Genomic DNA, 19,002 nt, shown 5'->3' on the forward strand with positions numbered 1-19,002 from the left:
GTGTGGAGAGTTGCAAAACAAAATTTTTAAAAAGTCAAGAACAAAAATACCCCACCCCCCAAAAATAATAATTATATAATAGCAATAAAAATTAAGGGATGCATGAACTACCTTTGATTAAAATCATATAGCAGAATGATTTATATATTTATTTTAAAAAAGGAATCACTGGTACTCTTTTATTCTATTCTGGAGGAATGGTTTCAAAACTGGGTTTAGCATCTTCCAATAAAAACCACATTATTCCTCCCCTCTTTTTAATTTTATATGAAGTATTTTATCATTCCAGGATGGGGCATTTTTCACCTCTTCCTGTGCAGTGGACACAAAACAGAAAAACTTAACATCCTTTTTTGAAGAACATATGGTGCATGATAAGTTTCCCCCCCCCCCCATACAAGTTCCATTCATTCAAATGGTGCTTGGTCTGGAGTCATCACTTGAGGTATTGACTCTGAGGACAGAGGATGATAGACGCCTGAACTGGATGAACAGCATAGTGGGGCTCCAGAAATACCGCTTGCCAGGGTTCGCTTTGTAACAGGAGCTCCTTTGCATATTAGGCCACACCGCCCTGATGTAGCCAATCCTCCAAGAGCTTACAGTAGGCCCTGCACTAAGAGCCCTGTAAGCGCTCAGAGGATTGGCTACATCAGGGGTGTGTGCCGTAATATGGAAAAGACCTCCTGCTACAAAAGTGAGCCCTGCCCTTTGCCTTCAAAACTGAGGGACACGATATACGCGTTGAGCACTCTAAAAGCTATAGTTACTTCAGAAGGATGTCCATGCCAGATCCACAACTCAGTCTGGACCAGAATACTGGGATGGAAACTCACTTAAACCTTACAGCAGACTGTGGTTATGATCACAGAACTACCGCACCCTCCAAAAGCTCCCTTCCTCATAGAAGAAAACAGGGAGTCACTGTGGACATATTATGGCCACTGGCCAGGGTTCCAGTGTCATCTTCCTGTTCCTGCATCTTACAGATGAAAGCACAGAATCAGATAAACAAGCAGAAGCCATGGGAGGGCTCATGAAACGTGTTCACAAGACTCCCACTAGTCCCTCACCTTTGCAAGAAGATCGAAGTTACTACCTCAAAATTAATACCTTTCCTGTTTCTTTACCCCGTTTTGTACTTGCATCTTAAGTAGTGATACAGGCATTTAACAAAGCAGCCATCTTAAACACTGAGTTTCCACTGAAATCCATGGGTTTTTTTTCAAAATTAATGGACTTTGCATAACAATCCCAGCACACCAGCTTAACTGACCTATGGATCGTCACCCGAATTATCAGCAGTTAACAGCGTCTCCTGTTGCCAGCAACAAGATACGCATTCCAATCCCAACTCTCAGCATCACTGCAAATTTAGGGAGAGAAAAACCCCACCAGAATCTAAGCATTAACCCTAGAAATCTTGAGAAGGAAGTTTATTCTGTCAGCCTGACATGTCTAATAGTTACCTGTAGTTTTATTGCCAGTAGTATTTCTTTGCTTGCTTTAAAGCACATTATGGTAGCAAGATCGCGTTAAGGCTTTCAAATTTATTTTTTTCTTTTCCATCTTTCAGTTGGAAGACTGAATCATCTTGCTCATAAATGTTAAAAAAAAAAAAGAATGCAACTATTGCCGTTTCAAACAAGTATCAACACTTCAATGTATTTGCAGTGCCTCCCATGTGCATTTGAAGAGCCTTCTTCCCCTGAGACTCCACCCAGCCTTTCACTTCATCCTTCCCCCTTTCTACTCACTCACATTGAACTTCAACCACTCAGGCTTTCCGTAACCGGTTTCTTATCAGCAGGGGTGGAGTTCTAGCAGGAGCTCCTTTGCATATGAGGCCACACACCCCTGATGTAGCCAATCCTCCAAGAGCTTACAAAAAAGAGCCTTGTAAGCTCCTGGAGGATTGGCTACATCAGGGGTGCGTGGCCTCATATGCAAAGGAGCTCCTGCTAGAATTCCACTGCTGTTGATCACTGATTAATCGACCTCCACTTGAATCTCCAGCCAGAGGAAGAGGGGTTCCATTGAAATACAGTAGAAGAGCTGCAAAGCCATGAGGGGGAGTCAGTGAGAGAGATCAGGCCAGAAACATTTAAGCAGGCAATTCAAGCTGCGTCATAGATCTCCGTGGACAAATATTGCCCATTGGTTTCTGCTGAACGCAGAGATTAGCAAACTGACAACATTTATAAAATATTAAAAATAATAATAATAATATATTGAAGCACAAATCAAACATATATAACGGTGCATAATTTCCATAGGTTTTTTTTTAAGTCACTATGCAACTCTTTCTGTATGTTCAAAGTCCACAATAGCCAGAAAGAGCCATTTTACAACATGACAGTAGCTAGAACATTATCGTTGCTAATGTGAGGGGAGTGGGAAGCAAATGTGTGGTTGCAGATTTTGTTTTTTCCTGGTTTTTTTTGGCTTGGACCAACTTTGAAAACCTTAATCAACATATTAATACTCAGAGCTGGATTAACTCACCCCCATGTGGCAAATATATAAAAAAATCTAACAAAGAAAAGAAGAAAAAAAACAAATCAACACCATTATCCCTAGGTTCCTCTATTGGGGAATTCTTAAACATTTATTCCAGTTATTGGCTGCAGTTTTCAGAGGCTTCCTTGCCCCTCTGACCCCCTTGTTTCCAGCTCAGAGAACACACACAGCGGCTATCACAGATATACAAGAACAAGCTCACACACCTCAATACAAAAAAAAGGTAACATTAATGCTTAAATGAAAAAAAAAGATCCTCTCCAAATAGTTTCATTAAAATATTTTTTAAAAAATCATCTTTTTTGCTTTTTTTTTTTTAAAAAAATCTATGATACCAAAAGACCTAATAAAGTAGTAAGGCACTCATATCAGTATAGAACTGTAGTCTTTTGCATTATTTATACTGAAAGGTGTATGGCACTGAATCCAAGCGGCCATCCTCCCCCACCCCCAACACTCTGCATCACAACTACATTGACTCGGCATTGAGGGATTTTTTTGGGGGGGGGGCGGGGAGGGAGAGAACCCTTGCTCCATCAATTTCCCGTCTGTGTGCTGGATCAGTTTGCTGGGGTGTGGTTAATGCCGTAGCTGTCACTCAACTCCCAAGAGCTGAGGAGCGCTCTCTGCAGAGGCAAGAATGTGACTCATGGGAGGTTTCTTGTTGTGTGTCTCCAGTAAATCCTGTATGCATCCGGATGAGCTCTGGTGGCCAACTTTCCCTCGAGACTCCTGATCTTTTGCTGCTGGCTTCTGTGCATTCTTGCTAGATTCTGCAAAGCCAGGTCCAGTTGTTCTGACATTAGGCCTTTCGGCCTTGCAAATTAAATCCTTTGCAGCACTAGCGAGGCTCTCTTTCCGGCTTCTAGTGAGGGGTGAATGGCTACCAAGACCCACAAGCAAGTCACACTCGTTTTCAGAGATGGGGTTGGTGCTGCTATGGAGAGATTCGTTTTCGCTGTCCTCCTCACCCCTGGAGCGGGTGTCCTCTCGGTCACTCTCCTTCCCATGATGCCGAGCGTTCTTTGCCTTCTGATGTATACGCTGATGGCGAACCAAGCTGTGCTTCAGAGTGAAGGTCCGTTCGCAGGTTTGACATTGGTACGGTCGTTCCCCTAAGACAAAGATAAAGAGCTGTTAAAAGGTTTCCCGTCTCCTCATTTTACGATGTCACTTGAAATTTGCAGATCAGCTGCATAACAAATGGGAAGTGACAGAACACAGGAGAAATTAAAATGCCGCAAGTGCATCATTCTTAAGGGGTTTTTCACAAGATAGTTAAAAAAACCATTTTTTGCATTTTAAGTGTCTCCACAATGACAATGCATTACAAATGCTGCACCATCACATTTTGTCTACTACTGCAGAAGATGCTAAGAGCCCCGTGGCGCAGAGTAGTAAAGCTTCAGCACTGCAGTCCTAAGCTCTGCTCATGACCCGAGTTCAATCCCGGAGGAAGCTGGGTTCAGGTAGCCAGCTCCAGGTTGACTCAGCCTTCCGAGGTCGGTAAAATGAGTACTCAGCTTGCTGGGAGGAAAGTGTAGATGACTGGGGAAGGCAATGATAAACCACCTCGCAAAAAGTCTGCCGTGAAAACGTTGTGATGCGACATCACCCCAGAGTTGGAAACAACTGGTACTTGCACAGGGGACTACTTTTACCTTTACAGAAGATGCTGCACTGCCAAGATGATGTTTCTCACTATAGCATTTAATTTGCAACAGGAAGTCATGTTTCCAACAGATCATTTGCATTCAATAGTTTATGCTTCTGGGGAAGGACGTATTTGCCAATCTAAGAAAAAGCCGCCCATGTTAGACTGTTCCTAGGGTCAGGGCTTTTTCTGAGCAGGAATGCACAGGAACACAGTTCCGGCTGGCTTGGCATCAGGGGTGTGTGGCCTAATATGCAAATGAGTCCCTGCTGGGCCTTTTCTACAAAATAGCTCTATGTGAAACAATGGTGATGTCATGAGGTGTGGCCTAATATGTTAATGAGTTCCTGCTGGGCTTTTTCTACAAACAAGGCCTTGCCTAGGGTCATCTGTAAATAAACTTCCAGATATCTGATGGTGGCTTGTTACCTCAGAATATGCATATTGGGATTCAGGTGATGGCCAAAAGCCAGTGGCCGAGAAAAAACATCCCCTTCCCCCTCAGCAACTTGGTCAAGAAAAACTGGTTTGGGTGCATAATATCAAAAAGTCCTCTAGGGTAGTAACTAGAGATTGCAATATCAAAACTATGGTTAGAACATGAGTCACCATTTAATATAAAGACAGATAGGAGGTAAGGAGAAGTTTTATGCAAAGGGTAGGAGTCACTGAACTCTTTCCTCTCCCATTCTTTTCCTGCTTCCCTCCTCCTCCATTGCTTCTCCCCTGTCTGGTCCCCAAGACAGAAGTTAAGTTCCACCGGGTGAGAACTGGGAGGGGGTTTATCGGAGGCGAAAGGCTTCTCCACATGAATCACAAAGTTGGAAGGGACCTTTAGGGTCATCTAGTCCAACCCTCTGCACAATGCAGGGAACTCACAAACACCTCCCCCTAAATCACCTCTCCCCTTACATCTTCTATAAGACCTGCATTCTAACACAGTGGCTCCCAACCTTTTTGGCACCAGGGACCAGTTCTGTGGAAAACACTTTTTCCATGGACCAGAGGGAGGGGGGGCATTGCTGGAGTTTTTGCTGCCCTAGGCTGTCCCCCCATAGCCCATTATTGCCCCCCATGGAGGTCTCTATGGGGGTGGGGAGACTGGGGCTTTTTCTGCCACCTCCCTGCTAGGAGGTCAGGCAGCAGAAGGCCAATCTGCCTTCCCTTCCCATTTAAAGACCCCCGCCCATCAGCTGATTGGTGGGGGTCTATAAATGAAGGGTAAACTAAGGTTGCATCCCCTCTGCCCTTTTCACCTGCCCAGGACCTGAGCAGGCAAAAGGGGTGGCAGGACTGCTCTGCCTCACTCCAAGGCTGCCTCCCTGCCTTGGAGTGAGGCCACGCTGCCTTTGCCTCATTCCGCAGCCCGGTTGCTAGCAGGCCACAGACCGGTATTTGGGGACCCCTGTTCTAACACACTTGTAGTCCTGTTGTCAGATCTAACTGGCACTCCATAGCATTTCCATTCCAGCTAAGCTCCTTTATAAAACCTTTTCTATGAAATGGACTCAGCTCTAAAGATCTTAGTTCTGGCTAAATATTACGTCCTCGTTGTTATTAAGACATCTTATGGTTCCATTATTATACATTTACCAATAACGCAAAATGCTTGGAAAGGAATCCATACTCGCAATGGGCTAATACACCAGTGAAGAGCTGTGTACATTTCTGTGATGTGTAGTTCTTTAGTACATTCCTTATGTCTTCTGGTTGTGTCTCAGATACACACCCTATTCGCATGCACGGCACACTCCCATCCCCTCTCCATTATTAACAGCTGTTAACACTATTCAAATGTCGGTCTGTTTCCCTGTTTGTTTTGCCCCTTCCCACCAATAGCGCACTAGTCCCATGCAACAACAGTCTTTATGCATGAACGTAAGATCCTTGCATGATCAGACCAACGGCCCACCTGGCCCAAAAGCCTATTGCACAGAGTGGCCAACCAGTTCCCCTAGAGGTACAACAAACAAAGCACAGAGGCCTTCCCCCCTGATGCTGCCTCCTAACGCTGGTATTCAGAGACTTCAGATGCAATCACTAAAAATGCACTTTCCAATCGGATTTTTGCAGTTCATACAGTAAAATCCAGTTGGAAAGTGCATTGAAAGTGCATTATTTAGTGTGTGTGATCGTAGCGTTCCTTTAGTCCCCATGGCTTAAAAAAAAGAAAGAAGGTAGTCCCCTGTGCAAGCACCAGTCTTTTCCGACTCTGGGGTGACGTTGCTTTCACAACGTTTTCATGGCAGACTGTTTTACAGGGTAGTTTGCCATTGCCTTCCCCAGTCATCTACACTTTTCCCCCCAGCTGGGTACTCATTTTACCAACCTCGGAAGGATGGAAGGCTGAGTCAACCTCGAGCCGGCTACCTGAACCCAGCTTCCACCGGGATCGAACTCAGGTTGTGAGCAGACCTTAGGACTGCAGTACTGCAGCTTTAGCACTCTGCGCCACGGGGTTTTTCAAGTCTCCATGGCTAGTAGTTATCAAATACCGTTTTAAAACCACGTGCTTGTGGCCATTACTACACTTACCAGCACTGAATTCTACAGTTTTAATTATTTCCTCTTGTCTGCCCTGAATTTGTTGCCATCAACTTCATTGAGTGACCCCTGAGTTTTAGTATTATAGGAGAAGAAGCTCTTTATCCACATTCTGTACCTAGTGTATAATTTTATACACCTCTGATGTCTCCTCTTCAGCTGTATTTTTTTCTACACTGAAAAGTCCCAAATCTCTTGTAACACAGTCACCACAAAGCTAATGGTTATGAATAGGTCATTTCAATATCTTGAAGCATTAACTATGTCCAACCAATTGTACCACCTCATATCATTATCCTAGGCCTAGTGAGGCTTGAAGGCTCCAGGGAAGGCTGTGTAGGAGTGGCTACAGGGCCTACATCTCCCAGGATCCCTGATTGGGTGGAAGAAGTTTTGGAGGGGAAACTTGCCCAGCAGGGTGGGACCTGGGAGGAAAGCATAAAAAGGCCAAGCTACAGGCTAGGTTGGTCTCGCTGAAGAGGCTGCAGTCTGGAGAGAAGACAGCCAGAGGATTCCCTCACCAAGGAGGGGTGAGTCCATTCCAAAGTATAGAAAGGGAATGTCTAAGTTAGACATGTCAGGGTTTTTATTTCTTTATAGCAACCTTTACTATTTTCTATGTTCACTGTGCATTAAAAGTTTTACGACCCACTTACTGTTTTTGAACACTTAAACCTGTTGTTATTGTAAAACTGCCTGGGTTCTCACATCTTTTCAGTCACAGCTAAAAGGTACTTGCTAATAAGGAAGACACAGGGGTTAGGTGGGTGCTCTGGGCCTTCCCATACAGACCCTTACCAGAGTGGTGGCAGCCAGCAGAAGGCCGTTCCTGGCCCCAGACCACTCAAGGCATTAAAGGTGTAGTTGCTGCAGCACTGGATGTATATTTGCTGCCCATGGCTCTCCCGCCAGGACTCACACCACTGCATTCTGGACCTGTTGGAGTTTCCAGGTCAGTCTCAAGGGTGGGCCAGTGTAGAGCGAGTTACAGTAGTCTAATCTAGAGGTGACCACTGCATGGATCACTGTGGCAAGGTCTGAATGGGACAGGAGGGGAGCCAATTGCTGGGCTTGGTGCAGATGGAAAAACACCACCTTGGCAATATGCATGACCTGGACCTCCATAGAAAGGGAGGTATCCAATGTCACACCCGGGCTCTTGGCGGATGGTGTCGTTGTTAAAGGTTCCCCATCAAGGGTCAGTAGTCTGAGCTCCAGCCCCAATCCCCCCCAGCTACAGGACCTCCATCTTTAATGGGTTCAGCTTCAACCATTCAGCTTGAATTATTCAATTCAACCAAAAGCAATGACCTAGCATTTTACTCCGCAGCCCCTATAAGCTCCTTCCACTAAAAACTGTAAAAATTATTTTCCAATTGGCACAGTACTGCTCCAGAAACACACAGTTCATGAATCTGCATTTCCTGTCCAGCCTCCAATTGAACAGCAAAGTCCTTTAGGCAATGATAAAATGAATGGAGCTCTATTTTCTTCTAAGTGTGCTCAGGGTAAGGCACTTAAAAAAGGGGGGGGGGGGACAAAAGAGGACAAGAAGAAGGCAAAGAGAAAAAAGACAGAAATTTGGAGGAAAAACATTAAAAATGAGTTTCATGTTGCAGCTAAAAATGGAGCCCAGATCTGAAGGCTGAAGGGAATCCAAGAGCTGATCTTTGAATAAGGTGCAAGTAAAGACTTTCCTGGTTATATGTTTTTGGAAGTGATAAAATTCTAGTATGTGTGCTCAGTATTAAGTCGAAAAATACTTGTTATTGGCATTTATCGGGTATTTTCTCAGCCGATCACTGAGGAAGCTGGTGATTTGACTATCTGAAAACAGCTGCCTGAAAAATGCAATAATATTCAAGATTTTTTGAGCGGTTACAGGGCATTTAAAGGGCTCTCGATCTATTTAAATGCCTTGGGAGTTCACTCATCATGGTGCGGAGTCACACTGCAGCATGGGGAAGACATTTAAAGGGACTGCATCCCTTTAAGCACCATTTCCCACTATTGGAAACAATGTGGGATGAGGGCACCTTCTTCTGCGGCCCATAGACCAAGGGGTCCAATTTTTTTGAAACTTGGTGTATGTGTGCTTGTGTGAGAGCTATGCTGCAAATTCGATGCCTCTACTTCAAAAAACAGCCCCTGATCAATTCTTCATTATACCCTATGGGAACTTCATTATACCCATAGAGCAGGGGTGTCAAATGTGTGGACCGTGATCCATATTCAGCCTCCAGAGGGTTCTGTCTGCTTCTTTCTCTCCCTCTCTTCCTTTCTTCTGCTTGCTTTGCCAGGCTCTCTCAATTGAACAGTAGAGCTACTGAGCCAAGCCTCTCTTCCTTCTATTGGCTGAGGCTCCTCCCCATCCTCTTCCCCTGAGGGAGGGAGGAGCGTCCTTTGCCCAGTTCCCTCAATCGCATGGGAGAAATAAGTACTGCATTTATTTCAGTTTTCCACAAAACATCAGTTTCCCTGCCGCAAATATGAAAGGGGGGGGGGGAGAGAGATTTCTCTCCATAGCATCAAAATTTTATGGAAATCTCTAGTCTCCCCCAAACAGAAACAAATGAGAGCGAACACTCAAAGAGACAACTTCTTAGGTGGGTCTGAGTAGCATCTCAAAAGAAGCCTTCGGGTGACAGTCGATGCAATTGGCCTGCAACCAGGGGTCCTGCTCACCCAATGGGCACAAGGCATTCCCCACCAGGCCAGGCCTATCCTTTCAAAAAAACCTCCCAACTATATGGCCCCTCCACTAGAGGCTCCCCAATCTGTCTCCTTTGCTCACTGCCACTCTGAACAAGTAGTACCATTGCTGCAGGTATTTTCGCTTTTTTCTCTCCCCTTCCCTAACACAGTGTGCAGAGCAAAGGGGGGGAAGGGTCAAGAGCTCTCTGCCTCTCTGAGAGAGGGGCACATAAGAAAGAGGTGAGGGGACCAGAGCTGCTGTGACTGCCCAGGAGAAGGGAGGTTAGCTTGTGGAACTCAAGGCAGCTTAGATTTCCAAGAGCCCTGAGCTGCCAAACTGGGTGGCCCTCCCTCAGCCCCCTCCAACAACAAAACCTACTGTGAGCCCCACCAAACATGAAATCCTGGCTACAGCCCTGTTCCCCACCTCTGTTCCCATTGCAAGGGGGAAAACCAAGTAAGGACACATGCAGCACTATGTCACTTCTTGTTTTTTTTCACGAGGGGTTGCTCTAGGTTTCGTCATAGTTTCTGGAGACTCCTAGAACTACCTGTGTCTGATTTTTGTTTTAAAACCAGAAGTGACATTGTGGGTGCTGAAGCCAGCACCATAGCCCCCACATCCCTACAGCTGTTTACCAGGCACTGCCTGTAACCATGACTGACGGCATCTGTGCAAGTGCAACATGCCCAGATAGATGAGCATTTCATTCTTTTAGGCCACATCAAGGGCTCCCCCCCAATAATTCACCTCCTTAGCTGTTCTCATGCAACTCCCCATCCCACTTCTGCAGACAACAGGTGGGATTATGCAGCGGTTCAAAAGAAAAAAAAATAATTTTGAAACAAATCACTGAACGCTATACTGTTATAGAGCAACGCTTTTCAGGAGAAGGTGAGTATTCCAAGGGCTACTGGCACCAGCTGTGTTCTTTGCATACCCAGTGTGCAGAAAGCTTAGCAAGGCATTGCTTCTTAATAAACAGATGCCACAGGCTAAGAAGCAGTCTGCAGGTGTATCCTTTTGGACTCCAAGTAAACATAACAATGGTTTGCTGTATGTGAAGTGGGGGGAAAAGACTGCAAATAAAAAAGGCACTCCAGTAATTTGCTTTGTTTAACAAACTTGCTGCCTTCCCTTCTCAACCCATCCTGCATTGCTGTAACGATTTCATCTGAAACCTGAAAGCATGTCTATACCATAAGTATCATATAAAGGAAGATACAAGATTTCTTTCCCTCTCTGTCCAATTTCACCTCCAGCATCACATTGCAACAAGTAAGACTTAGCAGCTTCTTACCCGTATGGGACCTTGTGTGCCTCGTCAAGTCTTGTAGAGACCAAAATCTTTTGTTGCAAATCGTACAGACCTTCTTCCTTTTGTCAGCCTTGGATTCGTTCTTCGCTGCACCATTAGCTTTTGGCTTTCTGTCATCGTCACTCTTTTCGGAAGACTTCCTCTCCATGCTTTCTTCCTCTGAAATGCTTTCGCTTTCTTCGTTCTCTTTCCCTGTGGCCTCACCATCTGTGGGAGACTCAGCTACCTTCGTGTCACTCGAGGGTTCGTCTTGTTCAGGAGAAAGGACCTCTGCAGCATATGCTTGGGCTCCATCCTGAACACTTCTGCTTTCGTCCTCACTGCTCTTTTCATCTTTCTTGTCTTCCTGTGCATGGGCCTTTTTGTGCCGGGTGAGTGTGCCAGCAAATTTGAAGGATTTCCCACAAATGTTGCAGGTGTGTCTGTTTTCAGTCTGAACACCACTTCCTGTGCTCTGGTCACTCTCTGCCAGCTTGAAGTCCATCAGCTTGCTGGCAAAATTGAGGTCCAGGCTCCTGTTGCTGGCGGAGTCTTCTTCCAGCCCTTCTTCATCCTCGCTTATTTTCATCTGTGCATCTTCCTCTCCTTGGGATGAGTTGAACTTGTCCTCCTCTTTGGGACTGCCTTCCGGTTGGAGAAGCCCAGTGGCCTCCTCTGGGGGGTCTCTTTCACCAGAGGTCAAATCCAGTGCTTCGCTTCCTGCACTTGTGTTCTCCAGGTCTGACTGACTGTCTGCAAAAAAGAACAAAACACGGAAAACCCTCAGTCAGCAAGAATGCCCTGCTACGTCATCAGAAAACTTCACTTCTAATCATTTCAACACTTCTTGTATGTATTTCTTTAGGTTCAAGATCCAGTACAAATAGAGCAGAGGATAACTTTAGACCAGGGGTTTCAAACATGTGGCCCAGGGGCCGAATTAGGCCCCCAGAAAGTTCCTATCAGGCCCCCCGAGCAACTGCCCGTCATTAGCTTCCTTCTCCCTCTCCCTTGCTTCCTTCAGTATCACAGCTTGCTTTGTCAGGCTCGTTCAATCGCACAGAAGCTACAGAGCAAAGCCTCTATTTTCTCCATTGGCTGAGGCTCCTCCCTTGGGGAGGAAGGGGGGGAGGGAGAGCTTGCTTTGGCAGACTCTCTCAGTTGCACAGCAGAGCTACTGAGCCAAGCCTCTCTTCCTTCTTTTGGCTGAGGTTCCTCCTCTCCTGGTCCCCTGGGGAAGGAAGGAACGAGTCAGAGCTTTCTTTACCCAATTCCCTGGATCCCATGGGAGAGATACAAAGAAAACACCTTTAAGACCAACAAGCGCAAATGTTTTAATCGTGTTTTATTTTAAGTTTTTAAAAAATCTTTGTGTTTGTCTGTGTCCTTTATATAGTTTATCTCTCTTCTACCTGGCGTTATATTTTATAACACACGTGGCCCAGCCCAACAAGGTCTCATTTATATCACATCCGGCCCTCATAACAAATGAGTTCAACACCCCCGCTTTAGACAGCCAATGGGGGTATGCGTGAATGCAGAAAACATGGGAGAGACAAACTGATACAACTTCTCTTATAAATGGAACGCAAGACAAACTGGTTCAACTTCTCTTATAAGTGACAAGTGATGGTCATGATCCAATGAGAGCCAGTTTGGTGTAGCGGTTAAGTGCATGGACTCTTATCTGGGAGGACTGAGTTTGATTCCCCACTCCTCCACTTTCAGCTGCTGGAACAGCCTTGGCTTAGCCATATCTCTTGCAAGAGTTGACCTTGAAAGGGCAGCTTCTGTGAAAGCTCTCTCAGCCCTACCCACCTCACAGGGTGTCTGTTGTGGGGGAAGAAGATAAAGGGAGATTGTAAGCCGCTCTGAGTCTCTGATTCAGAGAGAAGGGCGGGGTATAAAACTGCATGAGTCAATTATCAAGCACAAGATATTTTCAAACACAAAGTAAGATGCTGCAGACTTGAGTAACTTAATTTTTTTTAAAAAAGAGTGATCAATGTTTACTGCGGCCACACATCTGCCAATGTAGGAAGGTGCAGTGCTTTCGGTTACATAGAGCCTTTCAGGCAAAACAGAAAACCTAAGTAATACTCAAAGAGCAAAGTATAAACATATGTGTGGATATAGGGTTGACAGACAGTAATTATCACAGCATTCCTTGCATGTCAGTTCTACAGAACACACTGGGCTAGACTAGCTAAAAACTGGTGTTCAGCCTAAGAAACCCACATGACAGAAAGTCGGAAAGGCTTTCTTGACTTGTAAACCAACAGCAGCAAGCCAATCATTTCAGCAAGGTTATTCTAACTTAACCTCTTGCACACAAAGAGCATTCAAATGTAGCATGTCACAAACACAAAGTGGAAGATCCATTGAAAACAACTTTTGGTCTTTAAGAATCTAGACTTTTACATCACATGCTTAAAATTTTGCTTCTCCAGGGCAGCTAGCTTCAAGTCCAGTAGCACTTTATGGACCAACAAGATTTTGGGGTGTATTATCTTATACCCTGAAAATCTTGTGGGTCTCACGTGCGACTAAACTCAAACCTAGTTCTTCAGACCAGCATGGCTGCTCTCTGAAACTCTCTTTTCTGGGAGAGTATAATCTTGCTAGGATTTTGAACAACAGCTGTGCTTCTCAGTTCTTCTGATCAATCTTCTCCATCAGCACTGATCACAGCAAAGACACACAAAAGGACACACAGGTTAAGGCAAGTAAATATACAAACACAGCACCTGTGATGCCGCCCCCAATAACCCTTCCTAAAAGACTCAACTTTACCCATAGCCAGTAACAGTAGGACAAATCCTAGAATAGAGCCTTTTTCTTTCTTTTCTTTCTTTCTTTTTTTTTGAACTTTTCATCTTTAGGGGATTCTAGCCCCTAAAAATAAGTTACTGAAAAATGGCATGCTACCGATAGGGTTAAGACTCCATAAATGCAAGGAGAAAATTCAATTTATTCTCCCTGCAAGTCTATCATCTGGTAAACTTTGATTGTTACAGATCCCCACCCCACCCAGAACACACTGCTAGATTTTGTAAAAGTCAGACTAGGAAGCAAAGTTTAACCCTTGGCATGTGTGCCCACACTGGCACACCAGATCATTTTGCTTGGCACGCAGGACCAGATCTTAGCTTCTAACTTGGTTGAGCCAGACTTAAAAACTCACAACAGGGCTACCTGAAATGCTTTCCTCTGCATGACAGAAACAATAGAGTTTTACTTGCATGACATTCAGTTATGTAGCACAGGCACACAGTTACAATGGTCTGTTCAAGGTTCTCCAAAGGTTTCCTTTTTATTCTTTCAGTTTCTTAATCCAAAAATGGTAAACAAGAGTAAGGAGGATGCAAAAACTCAAGGTAATAAAGATCACCCAGATCAAAAGGGCAAGCAAGAGCCATTTGCCAAGATAAGGCAAACAAACGAAAATCCCCCAGCACCAGTAGACTTCAGTAAACAAATGGGTATCCAGAAAGAAAAAGAGCAGTTATTCTTCCCCCCCTTATGTTGCTGCAGCATATATTCCATTTCCTTTCAAGTGCTATGTCCACAAGTGCCAGAAACTGGGACTTAACCAATGGTTTTCAAGTGCACCTCTAAAGTCTTTCTGCAGAACAGCAACATCTCTTTGCCAATCTCCAACATCTTCCACTAGGTGGAACACTTTAGCAAGACTGCAAGTTTAAAAAAATTTTTTAAAGAAAGATTCATATTTCTGTTGATTAAAAGAACTTAAATTATCCCTAATGGGTCAATTCATAATATATGTTTCTTATTCAATTTCCCTCTTTCCATTCCTAATTGTATTTAATCCACATATATTAGACACTTGCAGATTTAAGTTAAAACCATAAAATTCCAAATTCATACCAGATTAGAACAGCATGTTTTAGTGAAGAAAATCAACAGTTGATATTTTGCTTTTTCTAGTATCTCAGGCCTTAAGCAAACATTAGGGTTGCCAAGAAATATCTGGGGACTTTGGGGTTGGAGTTAGGAGCAAGGTTGTGACAAGCATGACTGAACTCTAAAGGAAGTTCTGGCCATTATTTAAAGGGGCCACACTCCTTTTAAATGCCTTCCCTCCATTGGAAATAATGAAGGATAGGGGCACCTTCTTTTGGGGCTCATAGAATTGGACCCCCTGGTCCAATCTTTTTGAAACTCGGACACTGTTTGGATGCTATGCTGCAAAAATTTTGTGCCTCTACCTAAAAAAAAAAAAAAAACGCCCCCCCCCAGAGCCCCATGGATCAATTCTCCATTATACCCTGTGGAAATCAGTCTCCATAGGAAATAACAATGTGCCTAGCAGACATTCTCCCCCCTCCCTTTCTGATTACCCTGAAGTGGGGGGAGGGCCTCCAAACCGGGTGATCCTCAGCCCCCACCTGGGAATTGGAAACCCTAGCATACATTAACATTTAATTTATCAAGACCCAAACTGGACCCATAAGATGGGTGCTGCATTAGCCTGTTAATAGCCAGAAGCTGCCCTTGAAGGCAGAAGCTATTTGAAAGTAACTGAACAACACTTGGGATGAAAAGGACCCCAAAATATACTTCCCTAGAATGAATCCCAAAACATTATAACCTTTAGGTTCTGATCTTTCCAGTACTGCTCTTTAGCGATGGCTTCCACAGTGGTAAGAGTTCCCTCTAAGATGTGGAGTTTTGTGAGCAAAAATGCTACTTTATGAGCTACTGCCATTAAAGAAGAAGAGGAAGACTGAAGATTTATACCCCACCCTTCTCTCTGAATCAGAGACTCAGAGTGGCTTACAATCTCCTATATCTTCTCCCCCTACAACAGACACCCTGTGAGGTGGGTGGGGCTGAGAAGGTTCTCACAGCAGCTTCCCTTTCAAGGACAACTCCTGCGAGAGCTATGGCTGACCCAAGGCGGTTCCAGCAGGTGCAAGTGGAGGAGTGGGGAATCAAACCCGGTTCTTCCAGACAAGAGTCCACACACTTAACCACTACACCAAACTGGCTCAAAGTTGCGAGTTACTGCATAAATTAGTGTGTTCTGGGGCCATTTTTCCTGAGCTAAAACAAAAATGTGTGAGCCGGAGGATTAAAAAACCCGTGAGCTCGCTCACACTAACTCAGCTTAGAGGGAACACTGCCCAGAAATAGCCTAGTCAGTAGGTTAATGCCAAGAAACAATAACTAAGCTGTTCAAACAAATGAAAGAATCTGGATATTGTACATGCTTCTAAGAAGAACACTGACTTTTATTGGGGGTATACTTCCTTCATGCCTTGCAGAGAGATCTGCACACTCCAGATATAACTCAGGTATCTCATTGTGATGCACAATTGCACTCTACCCCACCCAGAAAAGGAAGCATGAGCAGAGGTTGCAACATCCTTTCAGTACTAGCATGCATCATTCAAACTCGCCTCAAGACGCGCCAGGATTTCTCAGGTGCATATTTTTCACTGCATATCACTGTGCACTAAACACACAGTCTGGGAACAGCTGCTGAATGATGCTGTAAACTTTGTAACCATCGGTCAAAGTTCTTCTCCTTTGACTACACAATAACATGAAAAATACATTTCTCTTACTAAAACTCAGGAAATAGTAACCTCTAAGCCATGGGTGTCAAAACATGTGGCCCAGGGGCCAAATCAGGCCCCTGGAGGGCTCCTATCAGGCCCCGAGCAACTGACTGTCATCTGCTTCCTTTTCCCCTCTATCTCCTGCTTCCTTCCACGTAACAGCTTGTTTTGCAAGGCTTGCCCAATTGCACAGGAGCTACAGAGCAAAGTCTCTATATTCTCCATTGGTTGAGGCTCCTCCCTTGGGGAGGAAGGGGGGAAGGCAGAGCTTGTTTTGTCAGTCTCTCTCAATTGCACAGCAGAGCTACTGAGCCAAGCCTTCTATTGGCTGAGGCTCCTCCGCTTCCTGGTTCTCTGGGGAAGGAAGGAAAGAGCCAGAGCTTCCTTTGCCCAGTTCCCTGGATCCCATGGGAGAAATACCAAGAAAGCACCTTTAAGACCAAGTTTTTTAAAAAAAAAAATCTTTGTGTTTGTCTGTGTCCTTTTCAAAGTTTATATCTCTGCTACCTAATCTTAAATAGATACACACATGGCCCAGCCTGACATGGCCTGGCCCAACAAGGTCTCATTTATGTCAGATCTGGCCCTCATAACAAATGAGTTTGACACCCCTGCTTTAAACGGACCAGTCCAAAATACATCTGCACAGGATCTAAATAACTTCATGACATGGTGTTATATGAACGAGTTAGTTAGTTGCAGGAGTAAGAAATTTTTGTTGTCATTCATAGGTTCTCTACATTACCAGAAATCTCTCTTTTCCTTCATATGGGCAGTATTCTTTGGGAGGGGGGGCGAAGATCTAACCAGAATGTGCTATGCACATTACTGTAAATGCCAGGGTCTGGATCATGAAGATAAGGCATAAAACTGAAACTAATCTGACATAACAAAAACAAACATCTGAACATATTGTTCAGAGTCCAAACTCTGCTACGATATATGCAATTTTACATTCTTTTAGAAAAAGGTGTTTGATAATTTTGCATTCAGGAGGACAAATTCATACTCAGCATCATTCTGGTTCTGATTTTTCAACAATACCATCAAAGTCTGAAGGAAAAAAAGGTCTCCCAGATAAAATTGCATGTACTTAAACCAGCATTGCAACTACAAATTTAGATTAATTAATGACCTAGACAAAATGCCATCAAGGCTCTTTTGCTAGCTACAAAAATCTATGAATTCTTATCCTTTTTACCAAACCAGGAACAACAGAAAACTGTTTAATTTGTTCTTTCTGAACACAAGACCAAACTAGACATTATAGTAATTTAGCCCCCATTTTACAATGTGGGTTGCACCAGGAGTGGGCCATTTAAATCCAGCATGGGGAGAAGGGATGTATGCTGAGCTACATATTTCTTTGCAGCTGTCTCTCTCCTGGTAGGGGTTACTTCTAGTCTCAGAGCACTATGGGCTATTCCACATTCTCTCTTTCATTGATTGTGTGTTCTTAATGCTTCACATTCCACCACCCCCTCCTTTTCCACAAATGTTTTGCTCCCTCTAGTGGCCAATTTGTTATTACATTGATGTATGTCTGGCAAAAAACCCTGTGGTTTAAATCTACAGGGAGATATGCTGGACATACAGCAACGTAATAACAACTCAATCACTAGAAAGAGCAAAACACATGCAGAAAAGAAAAACTGAAACAACAGAGAAATATATATATGGAAAATGAGAATGTTGAAAGACCTGCATGTGAAGAAAGATGATTAGGAAGAAACCGATCCAGGGAACACCACAGGCACTGTTCAGTTCAGCCCATACACTCTTCCTAGCATGCAGCTTTGAATACTTCCAGCTTCATAGCCCGCATTTGTCACAAACCGGTCATGCTTCCATAACCCCTAGCATCTGCCCCTCATGTTCCTTGAAGGACAAAGGTCTCATTTATTTATCTAGGGGACCCCAAGCAAAAGGAATACAACTCATCTTAAAATCTGGAACAACCTAAAAGAGCTACCTGTGCTATCATGAGATCCAGCATCACTTTCTTTAGACTGGGGGATAAGCCCATTTCTTCTTAGACAGTAGCTGGCAATTCCGTGTTTGCGTAAGAGGTGGCGTTCACAGTTAGATTTGGTGGAAAAGAAGGCATCACATTTTTGACAGGGGAAGGGCTTCTGACCTGAATGGAGCAGGGGGAAAAAAACAAAACACGTTTATCTATCTTCTAAGGCATCAGAGGAGCTCCAGCGTGCTTTTCTCTGTGCTTATTTTATACAACTTGTGGTTAATTTTCAGCTTAATACTTGGACCTAAAGTCCTACAGTATTCAGTGGGATTTAATTCACAGTAAGAGTGTTTGGGATTATAGCTACAGTCCAAGTTACTTTAAACATAAAAACACTAGCCTGAGAATTTGCCGATACAAGATATTCAAGTTAAACCACTCAGGTTCAAAGCAGAAGTACCATTTAAAAAGTGGAGTAAGTTAAGATGACCTCAACTGAGGGGAAAAAAACAAACCTGGCCTACTCTACCAAGCAGCTGAATATCAATCCGATGCCACCAGTTGAAAATAAAGGTAACTGCATATTCAGGTGACTCAACAGTATTATAACCCCTCATGAGAGACTTCGTAAGACCACTAAAGGAAAGGTCCCCTGTGCAAACATCAGTCGTTTCCGACTCTCGGGTGACGTCGCATCATGACGTTTTTACGGCAGACTTTTTTACGGGGTGGTTTGCCATTGCC

At 44.2% G+C, this 19,002-nt stretch overlaps 1 protein-coding gene across 1 annotated transcript in view; it reads right to left on the reverse strand.

Annotated features, from left to right (window-relative positions):
• Window positions 1-927: 927 nt before the first annotated feature.
• The window catches only part of RREB1 (ras responsive element binding protein 1), a 191,007-nt gene continuing 172,932 nt past the window's right edge, over window positions 928-19,002 (reverse strand). The window contains exons 12-14 of the mRNA XM_060244191.1: window positions 18,268-18,432; window positions 10,714-11,463; window positions 928-3,635 (exon numbers count right to left, since the gene is read on the reverse strand). Coding sequence (XP_060100174.1) covers window positions 3,115-3,635; window positions 10,714-11,463; window positions 18,268-18,432 — 1,436 coding nt within the window. The 3' untranslated portion in view covers window positions 928-3,114. The remainder of the gene's footprint in view (window positions 3,636-10,713; window positions 11,464-18,267; window positions 18,433-19,002) is intronic.

The sequence above is a fragment of the Heteronotia binoei genome, chromosome 7 (assembly GCF_032191835.1).
Source record: "Heteronotia binoei isolate CCM8104 ecotype False Entrance Well chromosome 7, APGP_CSIRO_Hbin_v1, whole genome shotgun sequence".
Classification (NCBI taxonomy): Eukaryota; Metazoa; Chordata; class Lepidosauria; order Squamata; family Gekkonidae; genus Heteronotia; species Heteronotia binoei.